General features: G+C 30.6%; 1 protein-coding gene across 1 annotated transcript; it reads right to left on the bottom strand.

Moving 5' to 3' along the window:
- Positions 1 to 9,172: 9,172 nt before the first annotated feature.
- On the bottom strand, positions 9,173 to 13,552 carry LOC119665776. The gene has a single exon (XM_038075022.1). It carries the CDS (start codon positions 13,550 to 13,552, stop codon positions 9,173 to 9,175), a length of 4,380 nt encoding a protein of 1,459 aa, XP_037930950.1.
- Between the last annotated feature and the right edge of the window lie 224 nt (positions 13,553 to 13,776).

Here is a 13,776-nt window from a genome sequence, read left to right as displayed (position 1 = left end):
CAGAAAGTGAACCAGATCAATTGCTGGTTCACCCCATTGTTTTTGTTTTGCATGTAAAATTGAGCGGATCATGTTTGCTGAAACGCAGCTATTATTGAATTGAGTTGATTGAATTATAAATGTGAACTAAATTAAATGAATTATAAATTTATTTATGTAAACTGTGTGAAATAAATAAATAAATTATGTGAAACGGACAAATTTAATTATATTATTATTGAATTTAGTTGATTGAATTATGAGTCAGCATGACATTGAGTTAAAAAGAAAAAAATTGTTTAATTAACTGCTGCTAATTTAATCATTTATTAAACAGTTAAAACTGTCATAATTCATTAGACTATTTTAATTCTTTAAAGCTTTAACTGTTTCATTTGCAGTAAAAATTATAGATCAAAGTATCTATTAGATAACCATCAAAAAAAACATAAGAAATCGATAGACTATGTAAACGAACTTTTTATAGTGAAAAAAATATAAGTGAAAAAAAAAACCAACATTAACACAACTTTTCAACAAAGATTGGCCACGAGCCAATACCTTGGCAATGTGCGTGAAGATAGCGTCGACGATAAGTCCAAAATGGAATTGGAACATTTTTCGCCGCATGAAAAACGCAGTATAGTTTAATTAAGGAAAAATTTATTATTTTATTAAATTTAATGCAGCAAAAGGCATTATTAAGTAGAAAATTGAATTAATTTACTATCTACATTCAACTTTTATGTGTAAATGATGTAATATGTATGAAAAATGAAAAATAAAAACCAGCCCCAAAAGATGGGGTCACTAATTTATTAATAACTTTTAAACTAGAGGTACCATTTTTTTCTTTTATGGCTCATTCGAAAGAGGATAAAATTATAATGTAAAATTCATATAATGTAAAATTTTGTATAGGTTGTTCGATTAACTTAGGAGCAGTGCTGCGATGAAGATAGAGATGTCATTTTCAAATATTATTTAATTAAAACTTTGTTACTTAACCAAAAATTATGAACTAAAAAGCTTATAACAATAAAAATTATGTTTGTTTTTCTAAATATAATCGCTTTTTACATAATATAGAAAAAATTTTCTTCAAAATAAGGAAAATAAAATTTTGTAAAAATAGGTTACTTTACAAAATTAATTATATCTTTAAAAGCAGAGGTACCCTTTTTCTGCAAATTAGCTTAATCGAAAGAGGACACATCAAGCTTTCAGTTGATGTAATAATATTTATAGATTGGTCGATTAACTTAAAAGTTATTGAGTGTCAAAGTTCAGAAATTAATTTTCCTTTAAAAACGACATTTTTCTTATAAAAAGCATATCCCAGAAGTCAGAAAACAGTTTATATATAAATAACTTTCAATACAATACTCTAATAAGCACAATTATTTGAAAAAAATCGAAATTAGTTTAATTTTATTAATTATTCAAAAATTTTGTACAAAGTTGGTTAATAGATGGCATACCATCTTAAATTAAATTCGCTGAAAAATTAAAATGGCACTGAAAAACATAATGTACAGTTGCAGAGTTATTGGTAAGTCCATAGTACTGCAAAAGAAAAGCTAACGTCGAATTTTTATTAAACTTGCTGCATCAAAGATATTATCAAAATAAGAAACTAGAATTTTTTCTAAAACGATTGATATACAATATTGTATATCTTATTCGATTAACAAATTATATATAATTAAATTAAATGTGAACTAACTTGGGCATGCACAACAGTTGAAATTGCGTTAATGATATATGTGGGATATTAAATATCAAAATATAGTTAGCGTCGAATTTTTATTAAGATTATTGCATCTAAGATATTATTTGAACAAAAAACTAGAATTTTTCTAAGCCAATTAATGTCTAATATTATATATATTGTTCGATTAACAAATTAAATAAAATTAATTAAATTATGCGCTAACTTGTGAATGCAAAACAGTTTAATTTGCATTGATGATAAATTTGAGAAATTTAATGTCAAAATATAGTTAGCGTCGATTTTTTATTACGATGTCATTTCAAATTTTAATTAATTAAAACATTATTATTTAATTAAAAACTATGAAATAAAAGACAGATAACAGTAAAAAATATGTTTGGTTTTCTAAATATACTTAGTTTTTATATAGTATAGAGCAAATTTTCTTTAAAAATGGAAAGCAAAAATTTGTAAAAACGAGGTTGCATTACAAAATTAATTATATCTTTAAAAGCAGAGATATCATTTTTCTGCAAATTAGCTTAATCGAAAGAAGACACTTCTAGCTTTCACTTGATGTATTCATATTTATAGATTGGTCGATTAACTTAAAAGTTATTGAGTGCCGAAGTTCAGAAACTAATTTTCTTTGAAAAGAAAAACCTTTTATCTTAAAAAATCATATACCAGAGGACAGAAAAATTTTAGTACAGAATAAACTTTGAATATAATACACTAATTATTACAATTATTTAAAAAAAATAGAATATTCACGTATTAATTACAATTAATTTAAATGTGCGCTTACTTATTTATGCACAACAGTTGAAATTGCATTGATAAGTGTGGGATATTAAATGTCAAAATAGTTAGCGTCGAATTTTTATTAAACTTGCTACTTCTAAGATATTATGTAAATAGAAAGCTAGAATTTTTTTAAGACGATTGATAATTAATATTATATATCTTACTCGATCAACAAATTAGGTATAATTAACTTAAAAATGTTGTCATTTTAGCCTGCACTATCGATACGTTTGTAAAAAATATTGCAATCAGCTGATTGTATTCTTGCGTAGAAACTGTAAACAAAGTAAATCAAAGTAGAAAAATTGTAAATATATCTTGGAATTAATAAAAAAGCTATATATAAAACTCTTCAGAAAAATGATATAATCTTATTCAATATTATTGACAAAATTAATTGAAAAAACAATCATTATAAGACATTGTTTGGATTAATCGCCTTTAAAATATTAATTGTTCATTGATATGTTTTTCTCTGACAAAGTGCTCTTATTTGTAAGAAACCCAAAATGCAAATAATTTTCCATAGTGATGACGAACAAAAGAAAATTCTTATCAGAAAAGCAGAAAAATTTGTTTTAATAATTTAATAATATGAATTTTTAAGAATGTATAATTATATTATAGGATATATTAATGTACCATAAGTATAATGAAATAAGTCTACCTTATGGTACATTACGCTGTAGAAGCGTATATTAGAGAAAACGTAATTATTTTTTATTTTATTTATTTATTTTATAACAGTAGCGGACTTTTAGTTTCATGTTTCTGGAAAAAAAGATGCAGTAGTTGATTTAATGATAAAGCGTGAAAGATTGTTTTTTTATTGTTTAAAATTTTTATTATATAAATGCAATTGTTTTCATATATAAACGGAAGTATGTTTATTAAAAAATGCATATATATTGCATTTTATTTAACTGTTACATGCAATTAAAATTCCTTTGAAATTTTTAGTAACACATTATATTTCGCTCTCTATTAAATTTAGCATACTGAACATGAGCATCAATAATTGTATGTGTTTTAACTCTTATGATTTAAATTAACCAATAGATAATCAAATCGCTTTTACAGTTTATGTCGCTATTGCAACGCGTCGCAATTTAAGTTCATGGTACAGTGCTGGCACACTGACGCAAACTAAAGCGCATGAAATGCAGATTACATTTGAAGTTTATGTAATATATTATGCATTAAAGTAAAATAAGTGAATATGATTAGAATAATGTAATAGATCTAATATATTTTATAATGTAACATATTTTATTGTTATAAAAGAGGATGTAAATTTTAATAGAGTTTTAATATAATTTATTAGTTCTAGTTATTCCTTCACTTAAAACACTCTACTTATTAAATAACAAAGAAACTGAACAGTTTTTGCAGAATATTATAACAAACAGAAAAACTCAGACTCATCTAACGGTATTCTGTCCCGTTAAAAATAAGAAATTGCAAAATTGCAAACACAATGTTGACACAACAAATTTGGTGTTATTTTTGTTTTTGTGAATTATTTTATTGTTTTAATGATATTTTTGATTAATTTTCAGTTTAATATAAAGGAAAATGTTTAAATTATTTGTAAACTTTTTAATTTTTTTTTTTTAATTTCAAAATTAAATCATTTTTATTGTGCATTTAATAGACATTTGTAACATTTTTTCGTTTTGCAAACACAATGTTGACAAACTGTAAATGTAATTGTTTTCATATACATATAAATGAAAATATGTATATTAAAAAATGCATATTGAGACTACTCTTTCAATAATACTCATGAATTATTTGATTATATTAAAATTCTATTAAAATTTACATCCTCTTTTATAACAATAAAATATGTTACATTATAAAATATATTAGATCTATTACATTATTCTAATCATATTCACTTATTTTACTTTAATGCATAATATATTACATAAACTTCAAATGTAATCTGCATTTCATGCGCTTTAGTTTGCGTCAGTGTGCCAGCACTGTACCATGAACTTAAATTGCGACGCGTTGCAATAGCGACATAAACTGTAAAAGCGATTTGATTATCTATTGGTTAATTTAAATCATAAGAGTTAAAACACATACAATTATTGATGCTCATGTTCAGTATGCTAAATTTAATAGAGAGCGAAATATAATGTTACTAAAAATTTCAAAGGAATTTTAATTGCATGTAACAGTTAAATAAAATGCAATATATATGCATTTTTTAATAAACATACTTCCGTTTATATATGAAAACAATTGCATTTATATAATAAAAATTTTAAACAATAAAAAAACAATCTTTCACGCTTTATCATTAAATCAACTACTGCATCTTTTTTCCAGCAACATGAAACTAAAAGTCCGCTACTGTTATAAAATAAATAAATAAAATAAAAAATAATTACGTTTTCTCTAATATACGCTTCTACAGCGTAAGTTACCATAAGGTAGACTTATTTCATTATACTTATGGTACATTAATATATCCTATAATATAATTATACATTCTTAAAAATTCATATTATTAAATTATTAAAACAAATTTTTCTGCTTTTCTGATAAGAATTTTCTTTTGTTCGTCATCACTATGGAAAATTATTTGCATTTTGGGTTTCTTACAAATAAGAGCACTTTGTCAGAGAAAAACATATCAATGAACAATTAATATTTTAAAGGCGATTAATCCAAACAATGTCTTATAATGATTGTTTTTTCAATTAATTTTGTCAATAATATTGAATAAGATTATATCATTTTTCTGAAGAGTTTTATATATAGCTTTTTTATTAATTCCAAGATATATTTACAATTTTTCTACTTTGATTTACTTTGTTTACAGTTTCTACGCAAGAATGCAATCAGCTGATTGCAATATTTTTTACAAACGTATCGATAGTGCAGGCTAAAATGAGTACATTTTTAAGTTAATTATACCTAATTTGTTGATCGAGTAAGATATATAATATTATATATCAATCGTCTTAAAAAAATTCTAGCTTTTTATTTACATAATATCTTAGAAGTAGCAAGTTTAATAAAAATTCGACGCTAACTATTTTGACATTTAATATCCCACACTTATCAATGCAATTTCAACTGTTGTGCATAAATAAGTTAGCGCACATTTAAATTAATTGTAATTAATATGTGAATATTCTATTTTTTTTAAATAATTGTAATAATTAGTGTATTATATTCAAAGTTTATTCTGTACTAAAATTTTATAATAAAAGGTTTTTCTTTTCAAAGAAAATTAGTTTCTGAACTTTGGCACTCGATTACTTTTAAGTTAATCGACCAATCTATAAATATTATTACATCAAATGAAAGCTAGAAGTGTCTTCTTTCGATTAAGCTAATTTGCAGAAAAATGGTATCTCTGCTTTTAAAGATATAATTAATTTTGTATCAAAGAAAATTAGTTTCTGAACTTTGACACTCAATAACTTTTAAGTTAATCGACCAATCTATAAATATGAATACATCAAATGAAAGCTAGAAGTGTCTTCTTTCGATTAAGCTAATTTTCAGAAAAATGATATCTCTGCTTTTAAGGATATTATTAATTTTGTAATGCAACCTCGTTTTTACAAATTTTTGCTTTCCATTTTTAAAGAAAATTTGCTCTATACTATATAAAAACTAAGTATATTTAGAAAACCAAACATATTTTTTACTGTTATCTGTCTTTTATTTCATAGTTTTTAATTAAATAATAATGTTTTAATTAATTAAAATTTGAAATGACATCGTAATAAAAAATCGACGCTAACTATATTTTGACATTAAATTTCTCAAATTTATTATCAATGCAAATTAAACTGTTTTGCATTCACAAGTTAGCGCATAATTTAATTAATTTTATTTAATTTGTTAATCGAACAATATATATAATATTAGACATTAATTGGCTTAGAAAAATTCTAGTTTTTTGTTCAAATAATATCTTAGATGCAATAATCTTAATAAAAATTCGACGCTAACTATATTTTGATATTTAATATCCCACATATATCATTAACGCAATTTCAACTGTTGTGCATGCCCAAGTTAGTTCACATTTAATTTAATTATATATAATTTGTTAATCGAATAAGATATACAATATTGTATATCAATCGTTTTAGAAAAAATTCTAGTTTCTTATTTTGATAATATCTTTGATGCAGCAAGTTTAATAAAAATTCGACGTTAGCTTTTCTTTTGCAGTACTATGGACTTACCAATAACTCTGCAACTGTACATTATGTTTTTCAGTGCCATTTTAATTTTTCAGCGAATTTAATTTAAGATGGTATGCCATCTATTAACCAACTTTGTACAGATTTTTTGAATAATTAATAAAATTAAATTAATTTCGATTTTTTTCAAATAATTGTGCTTATTAGAGTATTCTATTCAAAGTTTTTTATATATTAACTGTTTTCTGACTTCTGGGATATGCTTTTTATAAGAAAAATGTCGTTTTTAAAGGAAAATTAATTTCTGAACTTTGACACTCAATAACTTTTAAGTTAATCGACCAATCTATAAATATTATTACATCAACTGAAATCTTGATGTGTCCTCTTTCGATTAAGCTAATTTGCAGAAAAAGGGTACCTCTGCTTTTAAAGATATAATTAATTTTGTAAAGTAACCTATTTTTACAAAATTTTATTTTCCTCATTTTGAAGAAAATTTTTTCTATATTATGTAAAAGGCGATTATATTTAGAAAAACAAACATATTTTTTATTGTTAGAAGCTTTTTAGTTTATAATTTTTGGTCAAATAACAAAGTTTTAATTAAATAATGTTTGAAAATGACATCTCTATCTTCATCGCAGTACTCCTCCTAAGTTAATCGAACAACCTATACAAAATTTTGCATTATATGAAAGGTAATTTTATCCTCTTTCGAATGAGCCATAAAAATGGTACCTCTAGTTTAAGTTATTAATAAATTAGTGACCCCATCTTTTGGGGCTGATTTTTATTTTTCATTTTTCATACAAATTACATCATTTACACATAAAAGTTGAATGTGGATAGTAAATTAATTTAATTTTCTACTTAATAATGCCTTTTGCTGCATTAAATTTAATAAAATAATAAATTTTTCCTTAATTAAACTATACTGCATTTTTCATGCGGCGAAAAATGTTCCAATTCCATTTTGGACTTATCGTCGACGCTATCTTCACGCACATATACAAGTGATTCATGAATCATGCATGAGTATTACGTCACAGTCGGGAATTTGCTTGTGTTGTTTACTGGCTAGTGCCAAGATAGCAACGATGCTGGGAGGTCCGAGTCGGAAATGGAACACACAATTTTTCTAAGTTTATTAATTTGTCAATATTAGCTAAATTAAAGGTTTTTCTTGATATAAGAAATATGATTTAGATAGTAAATTCAATAATCTTTCATTTGGTATATACCTCATAATTGTATGTTGCGCAATAGCTGATATATTCACAAAATGAAAGAACCTAATTTTTAAAAAATTATTTTGTTTTACTTAAAAAGTTATTAAAAAACAACTAAGTGTTCCATGGACCTGCACACACATGCATTTGAAAGGCAACAAATCAGGCTTTCAAATAAAGTAAAAATCAATCGTATACGTGGAATTTGCACAAAAACATGTTAAATATCAATGTCTTATCTCCCTCCAGATGACACATTTGAAAAAAGCAAAAACGCAAAATGATCAGAAACACATCACGAAATATAATTTTAAATCGTCAACCGATTATTTTATATTTATCATAAAAATATGATAAAAAATAACCTTTTTTTACCTTATTTTACTCTAACATAAATATCATCGCGTGCAAAAGTCCAATGGCAATAAGGATATTTTTCCTTTAAAGACATATATATCACCTTTCCAATATGATCAAAATTAAGAAAATCGTATGCACAGTTTTTCCAAATCATAGTTCTTATTTCAAGAAGAAGCTTTATTTAGCTAATATTGACATATTAATAAACTTTGAAACATTTTTTGTTCCGGTTTGGACCTACCAGCATCGTTGCTATCTTGGCGCTGGTGTTTACTGTGCATATGATTTGTTACTATAGCAACTTCTACTTTTATGCACATAAAATATTCAAGAACGCAAAAATCAAAAACTTAAAATTTACACCCTGTCTAGTCATAAGCTTTTTTATGATGTTTTGAGTATTAGTCTTTTTCTTTACAATAATTATTACTTATATTTTATCAAATACTAACAATGTCTTTTACGAGGTGATGCTAATTTATTCACTTAAATAAATTGCTTTAAAAAATTAATACAAATTTTGTTCAAATTATTGTAGTTTACGATTTATTTACTTATTTACACACGTAACAATTCATATAATATATATTTTATTTTTTTTAACTATTTATAAAACATTACTGTTTAATTTTAGCGCACAGACTGTCTTTCTTTACACACTTTTCAAAGAGAACAAAAAAGGCTTTTTTTTACAATAGAATTCAAGTTGCAAATTAACATGCGTACGAATAATTGAGTGCGAATGTCAAGAGCTGAAAGCTCAAATGAGTAAAAGAAATGACTCAAAACTGGTATTGATCTTGCTCTACATTATTCGTACACATGTTAAAATGCTTACAAACTCAACTTGCTAGATCTACCAAAGCACCGTGCTCCAACATCCCGCCCCCCTTGAAAGGATTTCAAGCTGGCAATAGTGCAAGTTTGTGGATTGGTCGACGGATGACTCCTTTGGATGTCTGCAGATGGACTACGCGAATATGCTTATCTGGACCGTTTACACAGTGAATGATTCTTCCCATCAGCCAACGTTGTGGGGGCATATTATCCTCGTGGATTATTACTAATGTTCCATTGCTGACGTTTGATTGTTCCTTTGTCCATTTGGTACGTGTCTGCAGCTCGTTTAGATAATCTCGAGCCCATCGGCGCCAGAAATGATGTTTTACAGCCTTCACACGGACCCACTTATCTGCTAGTGGCAATTTATCATATTGAGATGTTGATTCCGGTAATGTCTTAAGTGGGCCGCCGATAAGAAAATGTGCTGGTGTCAATGCATCATAGTCGCTTGGATCGCAAGACAGCGGTGATATTGGTCTCGAATTAAGTATGGCCTCGATTTCAATCAGTACTGTTCCAAGTTCCTCAAACGTAAGACGAGTGTTTGCAAGGGTTCGGTTCAGATGGCCCTTAGCAATTTTCACAGCCGCCTCCCATAGCCCACCGAAGTGAGGCGTCCTAGGCGGTATAAAATTGAAATTGATGAATTGGTTGGTGCAAAAAGTCTGCAAATTAGATTGGTTAGTTTTATTAAATAAAAAGTTTTTCAAGTCAGCCAGCTTGTTGCTAGCACCAACAAAATTTGTTGCATTATCGCAGTAGATATCTGATGGCAGTCCCCTTCTGCCGATCAATCTTTTTAGTGCTGCGATAAAGGCGTCCGTAGTTAAATCTGACACTGCCTCGATGTGTGCCGCCTTTGTTGATAAGCAGACGAAGATAGCTATATACGTTTTGAATGGGGCTTTTTCCCGAATACCAAGATACGTTAATACTGGCCCACAAAAATCTACTGCTGTACGAGCGAACGGCCTACTGGGTGTGACGCGTTCAATAGGAAGGTTACCCATTATTTGACCAAGCAATTTCGGTTTGTAACGCACGCAGTGAATGCAAGACCGAACCGTTCGACGCGCAATATCGCGAATGTTTAGTATCCAAAACTTAAGTCGAGTAAGGGCGATTAATGCCTTGGCTCCTGCATGATAGTTGCTCAGATGAAGATGCCGAACGTACAATTCCACAAAATAACAGCCTTTAGGCAATAGAATCGGATGTCGCTGACCCCTGGCAATGTCACTAAGTGCGAGACGCCCTCCTACCTTTAAGAGTTGATAACCTGACGCTTCCTCCAAGAATGGGTTTAGGTGCTTGAGTGACCCTTCCACTGGGTTACCTCGCTGTAGGCCTTGTATATCCTGAGAAAAAAAATGATTTTGGATAATCCAAACAATACAATGCAGTGCTTTTTGTAATTGCATAGGTTGAATGAACTCTACGTCAGCTTTCTCTTTATACTTGGTTAACTGATGGAATCGATGTAGTTGCGCTACTATTCGTAGTATTTTAGTATAGGAGCCATACCTTGATATAACTGTCAGCAAATAATTTTCTTTAGTTACCTGAGTAAACGCATGTTTTCTTCTTTCCTTATTGACTACTTCCATATCTAAATTGCTATGTTCTGGTTGAGGCCAATGTTTTCTTTCACGTAATAAAAATTCTGGTCCAGTGAACCACGTAGACTCCGTTAGTTGGCGATTGGTACAACCACGAGAAACAATATCAGCTGGATTAATTTTTGTAGATATTTGCTGCCACTGACCAGCGCGAGTTATATCTTGGATTTCAGCCACACGGTTGCCTACAAAGGCAGACAGAGTCGAGGAATGTTGTTTCAACCAATGCAGAACTATTTGGGAATCCGTCCAAAAAAATGTTTCTCCTTCGAGGTGAGCGAGTGTCGGCTGAATTTTTTGTAATAACCTGGCAAGTAGTAACGCACCACATAACTCTAACTTAGGCAACGATTTCCTCTTTATCGGAGCTACGCGGGATTTTGCAGTAAATAGTTTGACTGTCACGTTACCTGACTTATCCTGAGAACGAAGATAAATGCAACATCCATATGCTCTTATTGAGGCATCACAAAATCCGTGGATGTCTACTTGTTGAGGGCCTATTGTTAGGCAAAATCGCGGTATCTTCATAGAAGAAAGGGTATGGAGGTCTTGAACGAACGTTTCCCATGCAGAGTGAAGAGCTTGAGGTACTGACTCATCCCAATTCAAACGAAGCAGCCAGAGTTCTTGCATAATAATTTTTGAAACAAGTACAAGTGGAGCGAGTAACCCAAGAGGATCGAACAGTGATGAGGCCAGTGATAGAATAGAACGTTTTGTTACCGTACGACTAATCGGGACATTGAAAGAGAATAGAAACACATCATGAAGTTGATGCCATTTGATGCCCAATGCGCTAGTGATCGTATCCGAACCCAGATCCCAACTCTTCGTTGTAGTGTCGCTTACAAAATCCACATGATTAGAATGCCATTTATCCAATTCAAAACAACCTTCCTTCAGAATTGCAGTCAGTTGATGTTTAATTTCGACAAGTTCTTCACTGGAGTCGGCTCCGCCAATAAAATCATCCACAAAAAATGACGATTTAAGAAGTGGAGAGCCTAATGGGTATTTGTCTTTATATTTATCGGCCAAATATTGTAAACTTCTAGTTGATAAAAACGGCGCCGATGCTGTGCCATAAGTGACAGTATTGAGTTCGTAAGTACTAACAGGCTCCGCATCTGTGTCTCTCCAGAGGATATATTGAAACCTTCGATCTCCTTTATCCACCAAAATTTGTCGGAACATCTTTACGATGTCGGCTGTCAGAGCATAACGGTATAAACGAAACTGAAGAAGGAGCAGATATAGTTCCGGATGAATGGTAGGGCCTACCAGCAAAATGTCATTTAGCGCACGACTAGATGAGGTTGGACATGATGCGTCAAAAACTACTCTCAACTTTGTTGACGTGCTGGAAGGCTTCAGAACACAATGGTGAGGGATATAGTAATGCGGTTCGTTCAATTTGGGATCTTCGACGCGCGTCATATGCCCTAACTCCAGATATTGTTTCATGAACTCCCAGTAATCGCGTTTTAATGCAGGATTGGATGATAAGCGTCGTTCTATACCTAGAAGTCGACGCAAGGCAATGCTGTGTGTCAGACCGAGGGTGGTTGGTGGTTCCTTAAATGGTAATCGAACTACAATTCTTCCGTCCATAGCTTGTCGAACTGTTTCTTGATAGGAGGTCTCGCACTTCGCTTGTTCTGGTGACCACGATTTTTCAGCTGATTGTACTTCCTCTATCTTCCACATCATTTCTAGTTGTTTGGATACGGTATCATCTAGTGACATTAGGCAGTTTGCAACTGTGGGATTATCGAGAACACCTTGACATCTACCGGATACCACCCATCCAAACAATGTTTTTTGCAGGACTGGAAGATTCACACCCAGTTTAATTTGACCGATGGATAAAATGTCAAAGAAGCTTTCTGTGCCTAGTAAGAGATCGATACGTTTGGATTTAAAAAATAGTTCATCTGCGAGTGAAGTATTCGGCGGGAGGTTCCATGATGATACATCAATTTCTGAGCTTGGCTGGTAAGCAATATGAGGAGTAACGCAGAAGTTGAGATCCAGCTCAAGATTTGAATGACGTGACTTTACGATAGTGGATGTTTGATGCTTTATATTAGCAAATGTGCTGCCTATACTTGCCACATGTACCGGCCGCTTGTATTTGACCAAATTAAGATTTTTTGAGAATTCCTCTGTTATAAAATTAACCTGCGAGCACGAATCGAGTAACGCTCTCCCCACTTGATAACCTCCAACTGAATCTTTCACCAAAACCAGCGCCGTAGCTAAAATTATTTGTTCATTTGAAGACATATCAAGATGAGAGTGACTGGCAACATTGTTATTGGGCAACAGAGTTTGCCTTGTGGTATTTAGTGAATCCGAAACCTGGTCATTGCTATTGGGTTGGTGCAAGAGTGTGTGATGTGACTTTGCGCATATTCGGCATTTGAATGATGATGTGCAATTGGCCACTCGATGCCGGGGCGATAGACAGTTAATGCAGAGTTTCAAACATTTCGCCTTCTCAAATCTTTGGTTAACTTCCATAGATTTAAAACGAGGGCATTTCTGCACTAAATGTTCATGACTTGAACAAAGTAAGCAGGACTGGGTGGAAGTAGCTGTAGCGAACGAATACTGTTTAGGACGATTGATGGGTTTGGCCTTAATATTGTTGGCTTTACGATGTACCGATAGATGGTTGTATGGCTTGTGATCGAGAGATTCTAGAAACTGACAATGTCTGTCAAGCAGTGCTAAACAGTCGTTCCAACTAGGCAGAGTGGTGAGAGATAGTGCCTCCTTCCATTTCCTACGTGTAGTTTCATCCACCCTCTGCATTACCAATGAAATGAGTATTGCCTCACATATTTGTTTTTCAGAGCCTAACGTGCAGAGTGAACCGTACAGTACAGACACATTATCGATTAGGCTGCGAAGTTGGTGGCTAGACTGATCCGAAACCACTGGCAAATCAAATAAAGCTGTAATGTTTTCTAAGAAAATCAGCGTACTGTTGTCATACCGTGTTTTAAGTCGCTCTAAAGCCTTCGGATAATTTTCAT

The sequence above is a fragment of the Teleopsis dalmanni genome, chromosome 1, assembly GCF_002237135.1.
Source record: "Teleopsis dalmanni isolate 2A chromosome 1, ASM223713v2, whole genome shotgun sequence".
Classification (NCBI taxonomy): domain Eukaryota; kingdom Metazoa; phylum Arthropoda; class Insecta; order Diptera; family Diopsidae; genus Teleopsis; species Teleopsis dalmanni.
This window is presented reverse-complemented; position numbering and strand designations above follow the sequence as displayed.